General features: G+C 38.8%; 2 protein-coding genes across 2 annotated transcripts in view; one reads left to right on the forward strand and one right to left on the reverse strand.

Moving 5' to 3' along the window:
• The window catches only part of LOC139733926 (CWF19-like protein 2), a 46,731-nt gene that overhangs the window by 20,956 nt on the left and 3,873 nt on the right, over nt 1-21,902 (reverse strand). Inside the window, exon 3 of the mRNA XM_071644740.1 lies at nt 20,230-20,346. Coding sequence (XP_071500841.1) covers nt 20,230-20,346 — 117 coding nt within the window. The remainder of the gene's footprint in view (nt 1-20,229; nt 20,347-21,902) is intronic.
• On the forward strand, nt 495-13,877 carry LOC139733947 (uncharacterized). Its single transcript, XM_071644761.1, has 2 exons — nt 495-576; nt 10,901-13,877. Exons 1-2 carry the CDS (start codon nt 519-521, stop codon nt 13,825-13,827), a joined length of 2,985 nt encoding a protein of 994 aa, XP_071500862.1. The 5' UTR covers nt 495-518; the 3' UTR covers nt 13,828-13,877.

The raw sequence follows: 21,902 nt of genomic DNA on the forward strand, positions 1-21,902 counted from the left end.
GGGGTTGCGACACACAGACTAACCAATGGGTGAATAATACATGATTAGCCTAAGCTGGGTTCTGTCGTAGCCTACGACCAAGTCTAATCTACAAGATGAATAGGGGAATGCAACCAAGCATGGAACAATACACAGGATATTGGCCAATGATACTTGCTAGACTGCACACGCGGGAAGACACATACACACACATACATACACATGACCCTACAACGCCCTCAATAATCACTGAGAGTTTGCTTGGTGTAGTAGCATTTGCTCTGTGAAAACAGTACAGCTGCTGTCTGCTGCATGCTGTCTGCTAGATCTGAGACCATCTGTGTTGTGTATTTAGCTACCAACACAATCTGCAGAACTACAGAAATGGTTAGGTATACCTGTACACTGCCATGACAATGGATTTCTTGATGTTGTCTACAATTGTACCTATCTCCATGGACATTATATGGACACCCTGCCAGGCAACTAGATAAATTCACAAAGCATGACCAAAGCCTGGATGAGGATTGATTGTAACAATGGAATCCCACAAAACTGTCATCAAGCCATGCAGCGTTCAGATCATAGATCTAAAAAGTAAGTACAATGCTATGTAGTCCCTGATGTGTAATATTCTATGTGCAATAATAGCAGTGTACTACAGTATGTATGTAAATAGACACCATTCATGGGGGCGATGAACAATAAGTGTGTTCTCTGCTGCTGACAGTAAGAGGTTCATGAATTTGAGGAGAATCCCTCTCTCCCCATTAAGAGCAGCTAGGGGTGAGCTAAGGATAAAGCCCAAGGGAGCAAAGTGATCAGGGAGCAGGGGGAGATTGGGGGAGAGGAATTCAAGCCAACCCCCCCCCCCCCATGATATCTTTATAAGAATAGCATTTTAAGCTGGTATGAAGCTGGTGTAGAGCCATCTTGATTCTAGATACCAAATATACTTTGGCTTAATTTAGTGTACATTCAACAGGGGCAGATCCAGGAATTCAGAAAAAAAAGGGGGGGCACCAAAATTATTTTCCACTTTTTCAGGTTTCATCAGCTAACAAGCTTTAAAAAAAAAGCTTGAGCATGCACATTTTTCTGTTTCCTCCAGTGCCACTTCCGGGTTTCGTGGGCTTGAGCGCAATATTCTGCTCCCACTACAATCGGCTAACAATGATGATTTGTTCATTAAAGGGGGGTGCTCAAGCTCCTTTCACTTTCTTTTTATTTCTTTTGTTTTAAGAAAAATAGGGGGTGCATATCCCCCCGCCCCCCACCCCGCATGGATTCGCTTATGTTGGAAGGTTTGGAGTGGGAAATCCATGTTTGGAATCCATGTCAGGAATGTGAGCATAAGAATAAACCCTTTGGTGGTAGGTGTGATCATCGAGCCTGAAGTGTGGGTGGGCAGACTGGGCAGGTCTGTCCCCCACTATCCTTTTCTTGGGGGAAGGGGGGGGGGGCATTGCATTTGCTCTTCATGAAGAAGTACATGTAGCACAATTAACATGATTAACTAGTAGGGTGATTAATACTATCCCCTACTTCTGAACTGGTACAATGCCGAGACAAGATTTTGTTAATTAAAATACTGTTGCCATGGTAACCAATGCTGGAGACTAACTAGATATTATTAGCAAAACTACACATAATATATAATTTTGATAAATGTGTTACATCTATATCCTAACTCAATTGGAAATGTGTTACATCTATATCCTAACTCAATTGGGAAAGAGTTACTCATGTCCCCCCACTAATTTTCACAAAATGAATAGAGTACTATTTTTTTTTACTAATAATAAACTAAATAAAGGTTATGCTAGGGTTATGTCTCAAAAGGAAATCTTCCCATAAATGGCATAACCTTTATTTAGTTTATTATTAGTAAAAAAAATTAGTAATTTCAGAGATGCCAAGTTCAAAAAACTTTTATGAGTGAGATTTTTATGACTCGGCGTCTCGGCACTCGCGCACATGCACACGCGAACGAGGGGGGTGTCCCCTCCCATGGTAGGGAGCTTTTTTAGATTATTAGCTCTTAATGATGCAATCTGGTGCATAAGTGACTATTTTTTACTAATTTTGAAAGGCAAAAGGGAAATATATCTTCAATTGCAACTATCACTTTAATCCTTTGAGCTATGCTCCTTATTTTTGGCCCAAATTGCAGACTTCACCAGATGCGTGAGAAAAATGGGTGCCATGCGTGAGATCGTAAGACAGACCCTAAATGCTTGAGTCTCACGCAGAATGCGTGAGACTTGGTAGCTCTGTAATTTAGTGGGGGACATAAGGAACTCTTTCCCTCAATTGCTTATGAATTGAAGGGTACCTCTATATTTTGATCCAGAGGATTTGTATGACTTGTATTTTAGAACTGTTGCTACCATGACAACACATTTTTTTTTTTTTTTTTTTTTTTTTTTACACTTATGAAAACATGTCTCACACAATCACACATTATACAATCCGGTCAAATATACTTTAGGAATTCCTCAAATACTTGGTATTTTAACAGTCAACTAAATTGTGTTTGACTTGCACAAAAATGTTGTTGCCATAGCAACACATTTCTTGACACTCACAAAAAAAAGTGTTTTTGAACAACTACACATACTGATTGTTCATCACATGTGTTGAATTTCAACGTCAATTTGCTGAAAAAGTGACAGATTAGTTAAACATTCCGGCATGATATCAAAAGTTACCACTACCATGGCACACATGTATTTCTGGACACTTAGAGATGCATGATTGCATGATATCATGACCATCATACAACGTTGTATGTCCTAGAAAATTCCGCCTCAAACCTTCTAAAAACCAACAATTAACAAGACTCTAAAAATTAACAATTAACTCTTTATGTGCCATGGTGGAACCCCCCTGTGTGCCACGTTATTCTGAGACACGAAGGTAGTCATGCTTTGAGAAAGAATTCTGTTTTTCCAATTTGTATAACGTCTACAAATTTCTGTTAAGATGGGCATAATAGTAGGCAAAGTTAAAGAGGAATGCCAAGCTTTGTTTCGATATGAATTGTATGACGACTCTATTTTCAATTTTTCTTTTAATGACCAGTTGCTACATTACTATAAAGGCATGACTTTTGCACATTAAACCGTGACAGAAACTTAGAATGTACGAGCAAATCTAGTTGGGAACATCACCTGATAATCGATCACCACATAGAATGCAAGCCGTATATGAGAGGAACAAAAGCACGAGAAACGCTTTCATTGTGCCGCGGGATTAGCAGTAATTAGCGGTTTATCGATCAGTCTTGGCGGCTTTGTTTGTTGAGCAGAATATGCGAAGTTGGCACGCCGTCGACTGAGTCAGAGGTGCGAACGTGGCACATAAAGAGTTAACAAGATTTTGTAAGCTTTGTTTAAATGATGCTGTTGTCATGGCAACAATTAATGCCATGCACAGACAGAAAGTTGGCTTGCACAACAAATCACTGAACTGATTACCCAATTTAAACTAAATTGCTTTAGCCCGTTGAGGAATGGCTGATTTTGCTACAATGCATATTTCCCATAGACCCTTGCCCGAGTATACTCAGAAGTCGTCCTCAACTGGTTAATATGATTGAGTACATGTAGTTCGTTCAACAACTGCAGAACCATTGACATTTGTTCCAAAATGTAGACAAATACATGTACAAGAAATGAGTGAAATTATGCTGTACATATGATTTTGGTTGGGTAGCAAGGGACATGTGAAATACTAGCCAAACATTTTCACCAGAAGTACCAAATCTTAGAGCTTTTATACCTGATCATGGCTGTTGTGTGATGTTTTTATTCAATTGTAACATCGATTACAATATATCAGGCCATAGCGATATCCACTGCCTGCATGAGTGAATCGCTTGCAGCTTGTTCTACAGCCATGCTATTCAATACTAACTGCTTGGACACAATTTGATCATCATGTACTAGCAGTGTTCTGCATACTCACTACTGAACAGGGAGGGTACTCAGGAATAAAAGTCGAGTATACCAACTTTTAAAATTTCACTCTTCTGATCTTAAAATACAATGTACTACAAAACAACTCATTACCCTGGCAAATTGCATCAGCCAGGCAAGTTTCCTGGTATAGAGCTTTAAACTGAATGAAGCAAATTCCATTTGCTGGAAGATGAATTTTGAGCCATACCTATGTTTTAGCATTTTAAAATAAATCTACAATACGATTGAATAAAATCAATAATAGTGGTCATACAATGTATGTGTTAAATTTTAGGTTTGTAAATTGATACAGAAATGAGGGAGTAACTTGGTCCACAAGATTGTGCACAGGACCGACTGACTGGCCAACAGGTCATCAAGCCTCAGAGTGATTCCTATATCCCCTCACACACTGTACATGATGATAATATCTTGAAATGTTGCTATGGCGACTGGCATGCCTCTGCTATGCCTCTGCCATATTGCATTATTCTCCCAACAGGTCTACACTATTGTACATGTACATGGTGTCAATGTGAGACAGTATCACATGGTTGGCAAAATGCATAATCATTATCTCTTTCCAAATGATACACCAATTTTCATGACGATAACTTGAGCCACTTACAAAGTATGGAAAACTGGTTAAATTTCAGCATTTTCACTTGACCTTTAAAAGCTTTCCTTACCTATTCCCTGTATGGTTATCAAATGCATTGTACCAAATTCTATTGTATCAAACATACATACAGTGTATGTGACCCTGCACCTCAAAACAAACAAAAAGTCGCCAGACATGAATTTTCAGTTAAGACCATATTCTGAAAGGGCAGACTTTAAGCTTTAAAATGATGTATTACTTGTATAACTCAAATCAAATGGACCCTCCTAACCTATATTGGAAAGAAAGCACAAACTCAGGAAAAGTGTAAACTGAGAAAAGAGCCTCTGAAGTACAGTGTCTATTCAAGCGCTTAATCTTTACCACACCATGCTGGCTGTGCGATGAATGGGACAAAAAACAGGAAGTAAACCACCAAAGTAACAACAATGAAGGGATTATCAGATTAAAGTGAAATTAAGCATGCCTCATTAACACATTCTGTCCATAATTAATGCCAACTAAAGTGAACTTTCAAAGCAGTAGCAATATCCTTTCAAAAGTTATTAGAGTTGAAAGTGAAGAGTGTGGACAAGGTTTTTCAGAAATGAAAAAGGGATTCGAAAGACACACCTAATCACACTATTCTACCAAAAATGTTCGAGATAAACTGCTAAAAAACACACTTTCCTGCCCGTTTTATGATACCAAGTTTTAGCACTGTGTACAAGAAGACCCGCTCCTTAAGAAAATATGAAAAAGTCAAGTTGACCCATTTCACTTATTTTCAGTCCTCACGCAAAATCAGTGTATGCGACTTTATGTTCGTTTTGAGGTGCACGGTCACATCATACATGTTGTATGTACATAGTGTACTGCATTCAATCATTTCCAGGGTATGGAGAAAAAAGTGTAATTTCAGCGTAAAATACTGCAATTCCAGGCAATACATGTACTGTACTTTGCGGTATGTACAGTTATGAATATACCAGCCTTGAGCCATTCTTGAGTTATGGAGGAAATAAGTGAAATCTTAAGATTTTAACTTGACCTTTGACCTTAATTAACCCAACACTTTCCCTCTAGAGAATCTTAATCTGGTATGTATACAGTAACTTTCATGAAAACACATTTAGGCATTAAAGAGGTTTACATATGTAGACAGTCAGACCGCAGCACCCGATAATTCGCTCGTATTTATTCAACTCGTATGCAAGCCCGTTCTAGGCTTGCATACGTAATGAGCTGCGGAAGGGGATTTTGTCCTTTGGCTTTCGGCAACAAAAATACACCTTATATTCACAAATTTGGTAGCAAATTCAAGGAGAATATGTAAACTATCGTCACATGTTACTCAAATTATTGTAAATGAAAAGTATCATAGCGTAATTTGAGCTTGAAAAGTGATGAAAAAAGTAATTCGTGCAGTACACGTTCAAGACGTCAAAAGAATACCGAATTCACTTTGCATCTCAATGAAAATGCATTATTTGGTAGTCTATCTCTTAATCTTTCTATACATATAAACATCTTGACAATTTGTTGCTTAAACCGGTCAGGAACCATAACATCGATGTCAGTGCTGATCAGCTTGAAACCGTGCAATCTCAAGAGTAAGCTCTCTCATTGGACAGCGCTTGCATTCAGCGCTTGCATTACATCATTATGCTGCTACATAACGGTTTGATGCCACTTGCGGTTTCTTGGCACGCGTGTAGTTCAAGCCAAGTTCAAGTGCTGAATGCAAGCACTGTCCAATGAGAGAGCTTTTTCGCGCCACTGTACACTTTGTGTGGAGCATACTTCCAGCTTAGGAGTGAATTTTACAGACATTTCAAAACAGAAAAACTAGTATAAATCATGCTTGCATCTCCTTGACTCCAATATATGATGAGTATCTAAGTTTCCTCTCTACGAAAAAGCCAAAATCAGAAACAACAGTTTCTTAAACCGGTCAGGAACCAAAAACGAACTTTAGACGACAAAATCTTCTGTGAAAAGCAGGTAAAATGTACGCAAATTCAACTGATTATATCGTCATGATAAGATCCGATGTTATACGCAAATTTAGTATCAAAATAAAGATCAGAGTCTGCAGAACAATTTACCGTGACTTGTAGCCATGATGAATGTATGTACAAGTCGCTACACTGTGAAAACCATAGCCCTGTCAAACTCTCGCAAAATCTCGCACGACGAGACACCTTTTGAACGCAAAGATCGTCAACGAGAGTGCTGAATAAATCTTGCCGGATCGGCTCATTAGCATACATGCTGTGGTCTGACTGTACAGTCGTCTACTAATCAGGCAGCCTATTCGCAAAATGCATTTGAAAATTAAACCACAGAAAAATGTCAGCATTTACAGTATTCAGTACACTAAACTCTGGCCTGCTATAATCAAGTCCTTTCCTTTATGCGAATGACTATCAGAGCTACATTATAACCAAATGAAAAAAGTATTGGTGCATAATGAAAACATGCTAACTGCATACTTATAATACAGGGGAAACTCGGTATAACGAACACTGCTATAACGAGATATCGGTTATAACGAGGAAATTTTCTCGGTCCCAAATTTCCTTCCACACAAGTCTATGTAAAATGCTACTCTTATAGCGAGATCGGCTATAACGAAATAACTGCTATAATGAGATAAATTTTGTGACTTCCAAACAAAGAAAAACATAGTAAATCAAACCTGTTATAGCGAGGTAAAGCAAAATGCCTTCGGTAAAGCTTTACTTTGCCTGTGCTATCATTTTCCGAGATTGTAAAGCTTGATGCGCCAAAAACTGTCTTGTACACACATACTAGTAATCATTTTCTACAGTGCACTCCAGCTAGCACTGCATGTTGTACGTGTGAAGTGTGTGTGTGCACGCACACTGATACATGCAGAAAATGTGGTGGGACGGCCATATGTATACATGACATCATCATGACGTTTAGTAGGTGTGAGGCAATCTGATGCTGTGATTGGCCTTCCACTTAGGGAATTTCCCGTCTTCACACACAATTACACACAGTCATAATGTACATACAGAATGTATCACATACACACACAGCATTGTGCAGACCATAGCTTTCCACACAACACACACCCATACGATAACCACATACCAATCCACAGACGATCTTGATACAATCGCAAGCTACGGTATATAAATTTACAAATTCAAACATCTACAATTAATAAGAAACACATTCTTGATATTGGATTTCCTTGGTGAAAAAACATCTTCTTACCCATAAAGGTGAGTAATTCCCTCACACACAATATCAAGTTATCAGTATTGATTGAAATATGATGGGTAGTCCCACATGTGCAAATTAATGTCTTTATTTTATGCCTTCTTTTATGCCTACTGATATAACGAGATATCGGCTATAACGAGGAAAATGACTCGGTCCCGACCATCTCGTTATATCGAGTTTCCACTGTACAGTATGCATGTGACCAGTTGCATCATAAAATCAACAAGAAGTTGCGCAACCCAATTTCATGTGACTCAAAATATGTGTGGGTGAAATGCGTCAACCTTGTAAATCTCTAATTTTTCATATTTTCTCAAACAGCAAACGGTGCTTCTTTGTATTTCTAAAGTTCGGAATCATAACACGAATAGGAAATATAAAATCGCTCTAAAGTACACACTCTTCACTTTCATCTCTGTAACCTTTGAAAGGATGATGCTACTGGTCTGAAAGTTAGTAGTAGTCATGGATACACTGTGCTGATAGAGTGTGAAATTTCAGCTTAATTTGATAATCCATTCATTGTGGTTGCTACAACCGTGTGGAATTTCAAATCCTGGTTGTTTTTTTTTTGTGTGTCCTATTCAATGCAGAGAGCCACAGCTTGGTGAGATAAAGTATTGAATAAATCCAAAGCCTCTTTTCTCAGTAGACATTGTTCCAGAGTGTTTAAATACCTTTTTTCCATTATTTAAATAGATAAGGAAAGTCAACTTCTATTGAGTTGCATAATTCTAAAGCTCAGGGTCTGCTCTTTCAGAATCTGGCCTCAACTAAAAATCCATGTTTGTTTGTTTCTTTATTTTGATTTTGTTTTTTTCGTTGGTTTTGTGAAGCAGTGTCACATATACGAGATCTTGTAAATTGTGCACTCATCATATGCAGAAGAGCAATGTCAGATATGATGTTACCCCTTCAACCTCCTTTGAATTTTACATTTCAGAGAGAGTAAATTGTTTAGTACTTGATGTTTATAGACCGTAAAATGGGGTGCAAAAAATGAAAATGTACGTACAGTGTACAGATACAGTAGTACAACTATAATGAGATATCACATCCCAGTGACTTTTCTCATTACAGGTACCTCTGGGATCTCATTGTATCTGAACACTTGAGAAAAGTATGAGCTGTATATACAATGCACATAAGCATGCTCTGGTAAAACTGGGTTTACTCAACAAGGAGATTGACAGGTCCTGTTTACATGAACAAAAACTATTAACTGTTGATCGCAAGTCAACTGAGATAATATGTGACCCGCTACAACAAAAGGATCCTAAAGTCGCTGACGGCCGAGCCAAGAAAATCGAGTTTGAAGTCACATCATCAAAATTGGTCAAAACAATCAGATTTTTTGTTTTTGGCATAATTTTGAAGTCTAATGTTTTGTCTATCATCTGCCGAAATTTCGAAGCTAAATGATCAAAGGAAAGGCAAGAAATTGGCATTTTTCTGGGCCATGATATTCCGACTTTCGATGTAACAGAGACGTGTCCGAAGATTTGGATTTAGCGCCGCAGCTACTGTACACTCCGCCCCTTGCAACGAGGGAGTGATCTTATTGGTCAGTGCGTGGCATCCTGATTACCGATTGGTCGTGTGTAGACCGCTGGCGTTAAGCTTGAATGAACATTGCGGAGGTCACTAGGAGCATGCCTTCTATTGTTAAGCGGTGAAAACTGTCTCACCTCCCCTTGATCATGATAGCATTGGAAGGAAAACTTTGAAGGCGTTTTTCTCGAAACTCTTGATTTCCACAACCACTCGATATGCACTAATAAAATCATGGATATCTCCGCAACCGAGTACTTTTATGAGCTGTGCCATATATGAAATTAAAGTAGAAGAGTAAAGGAATAATGTCATGCCATTTTCAGAAAATTGTCCTCCCTGACTTTTGGATCCTTTTGTCGTAGCAGGTCACATATTTAGATTACAGATACAGATGAGTGAATTCAAATTCTAGCATACAACCTTATTGAATTTTAATTATTAAACTTCTCATTATCGATAGATACGTAAAGAGGGTATCTAACTGAATGGATAATGTTTGTGAATGTATCAAATTTTAGGTTTCATCATGGTTCAGTCATGGTTGCATGCTAATGCAATCAAACTCGAAACAGTAGTCGTTGTTGCAACAGTTTTTCTGACAAAAACCTTCAATTTGAAACATTCAAAAACAATCGTTGCTCATACGTCTTTAATTTTTGTGAACAGCACCTGACACACGAAACTCGCAAAAATAAAAACCTCACGAAATATTCGGCATATACAATACAATGAACAATGCAAAAATTGACCTATAGTGGAAATCATGAATAATGATAACAATAAGAGGTGTTATGACCCATATTGCACCAAATCTACTCTGTAGAGTAGTTGAGTTCTCAAGGTGCATACAGTGTATATATACTACATGTATTACCCCGATCACTGGATAGGCTAACATCCAACCAGCTGACACTGACAGTGCTCACTCTACATTCCCTGGGCAGCATTCCAGCCAGTCGCCATCTCAGGCGTGCACATGTTGATCAACCAATATTCTCATCATATCGGGTACCCATTTATACTCCTGGTTGGAGAACAGCAATGTGGACAAAGGGCCTTGCTGAAGAGCAAATGTGTCTGGCTTTGTTGCACTGGAAATCATGAACCCAAACCACACTTATGTATGTGATTCAGAGATGTGCGGTCTTATCCACTCGGACACAACACTTCCACAGTATACTGTAAAACCAGAAATATTCGCAGCATTAAACTTCGTAAACTTTCAAAAACTCTTGTGTATTGCTGATCATGGAAAAATTATGAGTATATTACAAGGGCGGTGCTTTGGCTCATTCGACATTAGTGCATCTGCCTCCCAATCCATATGACCTGGGTCCTACTTTGTATTCCAAGTCTAACTGAGCAATGTTGTTTGCAATCATCCAATCCCCTAACTTGATTTTGCCAAGTGCTTTGGACCCAAGTTTTGCCTTGCTATAGGCAGGCTCCTTTTAAGTCTATTTCCCTGCACATTTTATGATTCCACTAAATGGAATACTGCGATCCACAAAAATATATCATCTCTTTGTTTATCATCTTTCCACAGAAATGAGAAACACTGAAAATCACTTTGCTGATTCTGGTGCAGTACGAGCAGATCAACCCTCAACATCAACTGCTGATGATGTGAATGGAGATGACACCAAAGTGGACACATGTCATGGTACAGAACAGCCCGAGATTGAAGTGAAAAGTGAGAAGGATTCAACACAAGAACAGCATCATACAGATGGTACAGAACAGCCTGAGATTGAAGTGAAAAGTGAGAAGGATTCAACACAAGAACAGCATCATACAGATGGTACAGAACAGCCTGAGATTGAAGTGAAAAGTAAGAAGGATTCAACACAAAAACAGCATCATACAGATGGTACAGAACAGCCTGAGATTGAAGTGAAAAGTCAGAAGCATTCAACACAAGAACAGCGTCATACAGATGAAGATGATGAGGACCTCATGGTATTTTTTGCTGAATTTGAAAGTGATGACAATGAGGGAAGTGGTGAAGAGTGGCTACCTGTTGACAGTGACAATGATGATGAAAGTGGTGGTGAGGAATGGACGCCATCAGGTACACAAGGTCTAGATAGTCAAGGGCAACATATGGAAACTAGAACTAGCAATGCAGGTGGTGTAGTTTTATTTGATGCCAATCAGGAATTAACTACAGATGTATTGAAAGGAATCATGAAGGTTGTCTATGGTGTGAGTGACCCCAATGAAAGCACTCTCCTTATGCTCAAAGAGCAGATGGAAGAGAGGCCAAGGCTGAAGACAAAGTTGCTGAGAGATCTTCATCTTGGACATTCCATGTTTAAAAAGAGAGGCAAGAATTCAACAAGAGCCAGAGACATTTCATCTGATAAATCTCCTGATGGTAACGAGACCCCAAGCACGTCATCTCCTTACAGGAAAGTCCAGCATCCATCTGATGTACCTTCTAGTGAACCATCATCTTCAATATCTCCCTCATCATCTTCATCAATGGCAGCCTCCCAGCTTCAGGCATCCAGAGTCACCACTGCAGGAGGCATTAAGTCTGCAGAAGCATCAATATCAGCGGTGACATGGAGTCCGCACCAACCGTTGACACTTGAGAAACTAAGAGCTCACCTGGCGACCAAACATCAGAGTCACCCTATGACAAACAATGGTCCCATCCGCCTTGTGCCTCCTCAGACTTGTCACCTTATCAACCCCAGAGTAATGCACACTATACCAAGCATGCAAAGTCAACATCCAGGGACCTCTTCAGCTCAACAGTTTGCACAGTCAACACAATCTGTGCAGCCAAATCCCATACCTGCGTCCCAATTAGGAAGGATTCGCTTCATTGACAATGCTGTTCCCACACCCCATGCGGTCTTCTTGCCACAAAGTCGTACGGTGAATATCCCTGAACTGAAAGCAGGTCCACCAGGTTCTATGGATGTCTTAGTTCCCGTTGATGCTTCTGGCCAGATGAAACCTCCATTTGTGGGTATACCATTGAGGACCTGTAGAATAGAATTTACACCTGATAAATCAGAACCTTCTCATGAACAATCATCTTCTACATCAGCACCAGTGCACCAGGAAAACCCACCAAATGCAGTTCAAGGTGCTGAATCTCTTGAAGAGGGTCGATCCACTTCCATCCTTGCACCTTGCACAAGCACTCCTGGAGTTCCAAAATCAATGGCAGAAAACATAAACAGACACTTAAATAACACTGTTCAGTCTGCTCAACCAGCTCTTCACCCCCAAACAACTGCAAATAGCCAACCAATAGTAGTTAATCGTAACACACCACCTGGGATGGCGCCTGGGGTACTACCATCCCGGGTAGCACCACCAGTACTACCACCTGGGGTAGCACCAGCAATGCTACCACCTGGGGTAGCACCAGCACTGCTACCACCTGGGATACTCCCACCCCCACCCTCCCTTCCACCAGGTACTGTCCCTCCAGGCATGGTTCCCATTGGTGTACTGCCAGCTGGTATGGTGCCTGGAGGACAAATTCCTCCAGGTCTTCTCCCTCCTGGTGTAGTTACTGTCTCACTACCACCACGCCACACTGCACTGGTGGGGGCTCCCCTTGGCCCATTTTCCAGACTTCAAGTGCCAAATCAACAGGCTTGCCCGCAGAATCAGCAACCAGTACAACAAACAAGATGTATGTCTCCTAAAGAGAATACATCTGCTAGTTCTGTTGTAAATAATACTACTTCAATCTCATGTGTACCAACAAGTAGAGCTTACCAAGTGGATAATTCTCCTGTGGAAACATCACTTGACAATTCCTCTGGTGTTACAACACCATGTGTGCCCCAACTGGAAAAGAGTGGTGAGCAAATTGAGATCTTAAATGTACACTCACTTTCTGGTAGAGAGAAGGGTAGGAAGGCTACCACTAAGTCCTCAGAGAAGGAGGCACAAGTTACAAGAAATGGAGTTTCACCTGCACCAAAAGTTGCTGCAGGTCAGTCAGATGCCAATAATGACAGATCTGAGGGGCATGAAGGAGCTAGTACCAGTAAGCTCATAAAAGAAGAGCCAACTTCTCCAATCAATGAATCCAGGCCAGAGGGAAATTGCAATCACCCAGGGGAACTGCTCAAGGTGATCCTTCCAAGTTCTGCTCGAGCTCATTACCAGCACTTGCTCGACCCTTCATCATCTTCTAGTAACTTGCAGAAGGACCAACAGGAAATTAGTAAACCAGTATCACGGGTGGATCTAGGATTGCTCTGGAATGAGATTAATTTCTTGAGGTCAGAGATGCAGTTTATCAAGACTAGTGTGGCTGTAGACATTCACGAGATAAAGGCAGAGATTGAAGAATTCATGAAAATGGTTGCAGAAAGACTAGGTATTAGGAGTGCTGCTTCTACAAATGTGCAAGATCAAGACCACAATGGTAACAAGCGTAAAGAGAAGGAGCAGGAAAATGAACCAAACAAGAAGAGAGCTAGAGTAGATCATTCATAATATTTGCTGTGAAAATGAAAACATAAACACAAATAAAAATGGTTCACAAAGAAAAAAATGGGTCACAAGAAATTCTCCTACAATCTTGTAGAGAAATGCCTTGGTTCTTTTATTGCGAGCAGCCTTTTCAATTCAAATCACTTCTTGAGATGTTTTGGAATTCTACTGAACTATATGCACTGTGATTCTAATATCTAATGTGTCACAGCTTATGCAGTACAATCCTACCAATAGTAAAGTCCACAAAGTTGGGTGTAATGAAAAGTTGTGCAACATAAAAGTCAATGACCTCCTTTATTATCATTTTTTAAGTGGTGCATGATATTCTGAGATGATACCACTTGATCATTTATGGTTAACTGTTAAGTGATGTGTGTTTAATTAGACTTTAAAAGGGTGACTGTATGGCTTCATTTGACATGTAGTAGCACTGAGCCATACTTGACAGTTTGGGCTAAAAAAGACAGGCTAGAAAAGGAGTCGTTCACAACCAAAGAGCAAGAGAGATGGAGAAAGACAGAAAGAGTGATCCTAACAAAAAATCTCGTGTCACAAACCTGACTTCAGTTTTCAAGGTGGCTGTTTCCCATGTCATGTCATAGGCAATGAAAGCATTGTGGGTCCTTTCTTACAGGGTTTAAGCCCTGGTGGCCTCAAGAAACTAGAGACATGTGACCATTCATCACAAAACTAACAAAAAGTCACATATGCAAGTTTTATGTGAGGACTAGAAATAGGTGAAACGGGTCAACCAAATCTTTGGTTCTTTATATTTTCCAGAAGAGCAACACTCCTATGTAATTCTATGGCAGACAGTGATTTTTTTTTTTTATTTGTAGTTATTTTTACAACACTTTATCTTAGAATAGAGTGATTAGGTATGTTTTAGAGGCCCATTTTCACTTTTTAAAACTCCCTGCACACTCTTCACGTCCAACTGTAACAAATTTTGAGGGATGATGCTACTGCTTCCAACGTTAGTATTAGTCAAAGATGGAGTGTAATTATAGTGTGCAAACTTTCAGTTTAATCTGATAATCCCTTTATGGTGGTTACTATGGAGTTTTACTTCATCACTTTCACTATATGAATAGCACAGCTTGGTGAGGATTAAGCATGAGAATAAAACCTTAATTTCAAAGCCTCTTTTGTCAGTAAACACTTTTCAAGAGTGTGCACTTTCTTTCCAAGTTAGCAAACTCCATTTGTATTGAGTTATCTCATTTTAAAGCTTAGAATTTGCCCTTTCTGTCCTTAACTTAAAATTAATGTCTAGTGACTTTTTGCTAGTTTGGTGATGCAGGATCATACATGATACTACTAGGTGTTGAAAACAAGGAACAGTTTTGCTCTTTATAAACTTGCAAATTGTACATCACATAGTGATTTGGTATGGTTAAAATATTGTTGGTGGTTACAAATATGATTTCATAAATCATTATGATGCTCTTGTTTATATTTTTGAAGTTAGGTTTAAGATTTTCCTCAATATTCAACCCCCTGTACAAAACTAAACTTTGTACAGGATTCAGTGGGTGTGTATGTGTGAGTGTGTGTTAGTGTGTGCATAATCCTAATGCATTAACCATGCCCAATGGCAGTGAATAGCACAGCATGAATTTCATAAAACTGATTTATGATATCATGTTGAAGCCGACTCCAATAGAATTGCACACTACTCAGCTGGAACTATATCAATTTCAGTACTACCTGATGTACAATTGTGGAGTAGTTTTTGAGTTAATAATAATTACAAGTGTGCAAACTTTGGACATCTTATATATGCTTCCAAAACTACCACATTTCCCACAATTTCAAACAAATTATTCAGGGAAGTTGATTGCAATTGCATCTTTCAGCTTGTCTAAAATGGACCACTAATGCATTTAACAGGACTGTTATGGGTATATCACTTTGATGCATATTATCAAAACTTCATAATTTTGTTCAATCATATTGTTTTCATCAGTAGAGCGAGGCACCTGGTAAAAGGTATGAGGCCATTTGCCTTTTCTTTGTTTGTACTGATGGGCATGCTTAAATTTTTCTATTGTATACTACATAAAAATGGAGGGTGAGAGATAATGAGTGCATCTGTGAAAGACAGTATGGAATGATTGTGCAAAAAAAGGAAAAGAAAAGGTCGGGAGACCAGTAAAAATTCAATGAAAAAAAGATAAAAGCATATGGCAGCATAATTGTTGCAAACCTGTCCTTCATTCTGTTTTTCCTTGAAATGTTTGTAATTTGTAATCATTTAAACACTGTGCTCTTGTTTTTGTTTGTTTGTTTGGTGTGTGTGTGTTTTGGCACTGTACAATGCAACGTGTTCATGTATGAGAGCACACCTATTCCCTGTCTTTCCATGATGCTTTTTATTTACTACAGCTAAATCGTGGCGCTCAATCCTTGTTCTTTTTTTTCTTTTAAGGATGTTCCTCAGTTAAAGTGAAGGCCATATCATTTTCTTCAAACTTCCCATACCATAACTTTGACCCATCTGAAGCCCAAATATGCAAATAAAACCAAAGGTTCATGTGCTTGTTTTTGTTCTACGGGACTTCGAAAAATAATGACAATCTGCCGTTCGGTACCAAAATGATAGCGGTACATGATCAAGGCCATGGTCGGCAACAAAATCTGTGATGGCAAATTTAAATCCCCATAATTCTTTCAAAATTCACTTTATTTTCTCCAAATTTGCAAGAATTGCAGAAAAAGGTACCTGGTACCCAAAAGCAGAAAAATGTTTTAAAGTTGGGGTTTACACTCTCATTCTTGAGCAAGCAGCACCCTCACGACAGAAATATATCAAATCTTTGTCAGGAACATTTCTGTTAGGGGTGGAATATAGGAGAAGGTTGATAAAACTTATGCTGTACATTCAAAACCCATGTCATTTTCATGAAACTTGACCAAATTGTAGAAGAAGTGTTACTCAATGCAGGAAAGTATAAAACATGGGTGGTTTGTGTACTCGTTTCTGTGCTAGCAGCACCTCCATGCCACAGAAATCATCGCAAGACCCCAAAATCTGGTTAGGAACCTATGCACGGATGCCCTAATAAGGTGGGGTCATAAATCTCATGCTGTACACTCCAAAACCCCATTCTTTTTTTTTTTCCCCAAAAAAACTTGTCAAAATTGCAGTGATAAAGTGGGAAAATATTCAGAGTGGTCCATGTGCATTTTTCTAATTTTTTTTTTTATTTCCCTGGCACAGCCCATATGTGGATGCAAGTATAGAAAACTCCACACTGACATATTTTTGTTTTTGTTTCCCTTTCTTATTGTAACTGCAGAAAGTGATACTAGAGGAAGAAAAGTAAGGAAAGGGGAGTTTTGACATTACTCTGTCCTCCAAAGGAAAAAAAAATCTTGACAAGATAGCATTGATTGTAGTTTGCATTTGTTGGTTGTTGCATTGGCTGGTATGTTATAAACTGTGGCAGTTTCAGAGCGGAGTAGAATAAGATAATTTTTGGAGAAAAAAAATCATTAGTGTCATGAACATTTGGAATAAAATTAAAAAGGAAAAAAAAAAATCTTCACAATTTGTACGTATGCCAAACCGATCGGTTGAAGTTGTTTACTGGGTGACAAAATATCCGCCTGTAAGCGCACTTGTCATTGTTGAGTGCGCGCGGCAAATGCTTGTTTATTGTGACATCACTAACCAACCTGCGCAGCTGCGATACACACAAACATAACTGAGGAACGTCCTTAAATGGCAAAGCACAATGTGTTCTTGCATGAGAGCACACCTCGCAGTGTTTCCATGATGATCTCTATTTACTGCTGCTAAAGAGGCAACTACAAAATTGTCGGCCTTATGCCAAAAGGCCCTTAACAGTGTACAAAGTCTATGGTGTTAAGGGCTTTTTGGCATAAGGCCAACAATTAATATTCACAGTGATATGATACTTTTTTTAATAAAAATCTAGAAACTTGTCTTTGAACAGTTAACAAAAATTAAGACAATGTGTTCAAAGTGTGTGAAATTTATGTTTGTGTAGGCCAGTTTACTTAATTTTGTGTTATGTGCTGATGAATTTTGACCAATTTTGATGAAGGCAACTGCTGAGCTATAATGATATTTCAAACTCAGAGTTACCCCATGATGTAGTAGTGGCTGTAATTCATGTGCTTGATGTGTCTCAATACCACACATTAATCAAAGTTGCATAATTGTATAACAGACAAGGTCTAGGAATGTATCCCAACAAGGTCTAGGGATGTATCCCAACAACAAATGGAGAAGAAAAAAAAAACTTTTTTGGGCACTTGCCTTTTGACAATGATGTGATAAATACTCTGTATATACTAGAAATGATTATTCATGATCACAGTTAAACTTGCTACGATACTAAAGTACTTCACTTGTAAACTTTGAGTGTTCATATTTTATGTGTTTGATATGAACTGTTTCATTGATAAATTTTGTTTACATTGTGGCATGTAAATTATTTCTGTGTGATACAGCATTAAAATAATGTGCCTCATTTTGTATTGATGTAAAACACAAAACAACCTACTGTTATGAAATCATTTTTGTACTTGGTTGTGAGTGTAGACTAACACTACATAGTCACATAACAATAATGCAGGCACACACAGATATAGACACACACACACACACACACACACACACACACACATAGATACACACAAACACCTAATGCTTACTCTGCATCTTTCACCATTAAATCCCTGCTCCAACATATGTAAAAGTTATATCACCAGGCCGAGCACAAAAAGGTACTTGCTCTGAAATTTTTGGTTAAGTTACAGTATAGCCATCCCTTCAATGACAATAAATTTTGTGAATGGTTTTCATGCTTCCCATGCAGTCCCGTCAATCTTTGTCAAAAGTTCCTATGCCTTTCATTGCACCCCACTCCCCCCCCCCCCCCCACCCTCCTTCACACACATACACACACACACACACACACACACAGACACAGACACACACATGCACAGGTCTGTAGAATAAAGATAAAATCATCAAAACAGATACATGATATGGCCAGATGTGAATCATGTCATGACTGAAACTCAACTCAACATGGGGGATGGGGGGTTAGATTGAATTTTGACCCATAGCTGGTATAAATCAAGATAGCATTGCAGGAATATGAACGCCCTACAACTATGATTGTCATGGTGTTTGCACTTATAACCCCTTCTGAATTACGCTCTTTCAAAAGACATAAGGCAGGACACAAGGTAGGGAGAAATGCACATAGTGGTATACATGTACATGTATTCATGCTATATTAAGATTTGGTTTCATTTAGTACTGCATTAAACTATGAATATAGGTACTGTCTGTGTAATATTTCACAAACTGGAACTTGTATGGCAATCTTGAGTGGTTGAATTTGCAATCAAGTCCTGCAAAGATGGAGTGAGGAACAAGCATCGCCCCTTTCAGGAGAACAGTTAGTGACCTCCCATCTCAAAGACAGTTACCAGAATAAAGCATACGTCAAATTCATGAAATTCTTCCGGCGAGATATTTTCAGGGCAACTGATTGACAAACTGTCCTACATTGACGTGAATAAGCAATTGAATTGATCAGTGTTTTTTAGTAGTAGTCATGATAAAAGAAGTCATGGGCGTACATATTGAAGCAGCTTACTTGTTCTTCAAAAGGCATTTATTTTCACATGTCACCACATATTTATTTAGCTTATAATACCAGTTGACTCACAAATGTAGTGAAAGTTATCATGCTATGACATATGTGTATACACTAATCTGCTTTAAAAAGGCAAAACAAAGAATAGTTTCATTGAAGGTATAGTGCGACATTATACTGTAAAACGAGGAATGTTCATGTGCACTTTCGCGAATTTCGCGAGCATGAAGGTTCGCGAAATTAAAATGCACGCGGAAGTTCTTGTCTACACTATATGCATTGAATACCAACGGCAATTCACAAAAATTTTAAGCCGCAAAACAGGCCGTCGGCTCCAATTCGCGAAAAATTCATGCCACGAATATATCATGTTTTACAGTAATTTTGAGAGAGCATTTCATACTTAAGCTTGAGAAGAAAATGGACAGCTGGAATAGAAATAGTTTGGCCATAACAAATTGGATGAGGAACATCATCATCTGCCACATCTTTTCAGTTATTTTGCATTTTATATTATTTTGTGGTTTTCTGGAAAACAGATATTCAGACAATGATAGCAATTTGATGAGCAATTCACAATCTATAAGACTTAATATTGCTGCTGCATGATTCATATCTTTGTCGTATGAGAGATACTAAATGAATAAACCTTGTGTTCATGCACTGCACAGGAAATTCTTCTAATCTGCTAGTTTTAGTGAAGAAATATTCTCTATCGCCCGATATGCCAGAATATAATTTCATACTGGAAGGCACTAACCTGCTGTTCTACACACTGCTTCGAAGAATAGAGCTCCCTCATCAAATCATGCACCGGAGAATCTTGTTTGGCTGCTGTAGATGGTGCTTCTACCCACTCTGCCTCTGCACCAGAACTCTTAAGGTAAGCAATGGAAACATACATACGGTCAGCAATGTAATCAATTCTCGCCATCAATTCTACTTTCGAAAAATACCAGGGTGTTCAATTCTCACTCTGTGCTGTACTTTATGGGATATTGTTTGGGACGCAATCACTTTTTGTAGAAAACAACACAAAGTATACCATACACCGCAAACACATAGCAGCACAAACAACTCAGCATGAAGCCATCTCTGATACCTTTTGTTACCTAGAATCAATCCTGTCCAATGCATTTAGATTAGCACATGACTCTTTTTGGAAAACTCTTCAAATGTGCAGCGTTATGTCTATAAGAGCTAGCTTTCCACCCAGGTCCGCAAATGTCTACTTTAAAACTGGCAAATGTTACCTACAGAAATACAATGGAAATTGACAGAATATTTGTTTGAGTTATATTTTGACAAAACAAACAATCTAGCAATTATGTTGTCATGAGAAGGATTTCAAAAGATAAAATATTCTTTTGACAGTACACAAATACCTTTCAGGTACAGGCTAAACATTAGTTTGATGACAAACTTACAAAATATCACATTGGTAAATCAAACACCATCAATCAGTGAATAAATTTGACCTTGTCATTCTGAAGGTTAGCTTCATCTGAAAATAAGATAAGATTTGTGATTGCACAAGGTTTGTTCATCTAAAAGCAAAATATGGTTCATTATTTTGAAGGTTCATTAATCCAAAAATGAAAAAAAAAGGTTCATTATTCCAAAGGTTCATTAATATGAAAATTTGATATTCTGAAGGCTCATTAGTACGCAGCTTCTTTTCATTATCAGATTAGCAAACCTTATTTCATTTTTTTTTTTTTTTGATTAACAAGCCTTTGGAAAAGCTAATTTTATAGGAACTGATTTTACACAAGGAATTAAACAAGAGACCCGCGGGTCTAGCGCTCACCTGAGTATCGCAAGTTCACCTTTCACGCAGTCACTAATCTAAATTATTCACAGCTCTACCAAAATTTGACGAGGCATTCTCAAGTGGAAGATGAAAATGTACAATAAGGGCCCAATTTTTTCAAGATTCCTTAATTTGGGGGAATTGGGGCCCCCTGGGGCCCTCTGGGTGGGGCATGGTGCCCAGTTTGATAAATTGAGATCCTGACCACCTAGGGATGCTACCTGCCAAGTTTGACAAAAATCCATCATGAGGTTTTCAGGAAGAAGATGAAAATGTACAATTCAGGCCCCCATTTGGACCCTTCCAACCACCCCCCCCCCCCCCCCTACCCCCAAGAGGGGCACCCCTGGATCTCCTATGAACAAACTTGAAACTACAGTCATTAATGTACTCACTCATAGTATTATCTCAGCTCTATAACTTCTGATTCTAGAGAAGATTTTTAAAGATTCCTTCATTTGGGGGGTTTGGGCCCCCTGGGGGCCCCCTGGGCGGGGCATGGTGCCCATTTTAACAAATTGAGATCCTAACCCCCTAGGGATGCTACCTGCCAAGTTTGGTGAAAATGGGTCATGGGGTTCTCAAGAAGAAGATAAAAATGTACAATTTAGGCCCCATTA

Source organism: Diadema antillarum, unplaced genomic scaffold, assembly GCF_040938485.1.
Source record: "Diadema antillarum isolate AM-2024a unplaced genomic scaffold, OU_Dant_1.0 seq00000506_RagTag, whole genome shotgun sequence".
In the NCBI taxonomy this organism is placed as follows: Eukaryota; Metazoa; Echinodermata; class Echinoidea; order Diadematoida; family Diadematidae; genus Diadema; species Diadema antillarum.

Excerpts from the sequence above, each read along its gene's own strand:
- LOC139733947 (XM_071644761.1), top strand. The coding sequence starts at position 519 with ATGGAATCCCACAAAACTGTCATCAAGCCATGCAGCGTTCAGATCATA. Across the intron at positions 577-10,900 it reads TCAGATCATAGATCTAAAAA|AAATGAGAAACACTGAAAAT; the intron begins GTAAGTACAATG and ends ATCTTTCCACAG.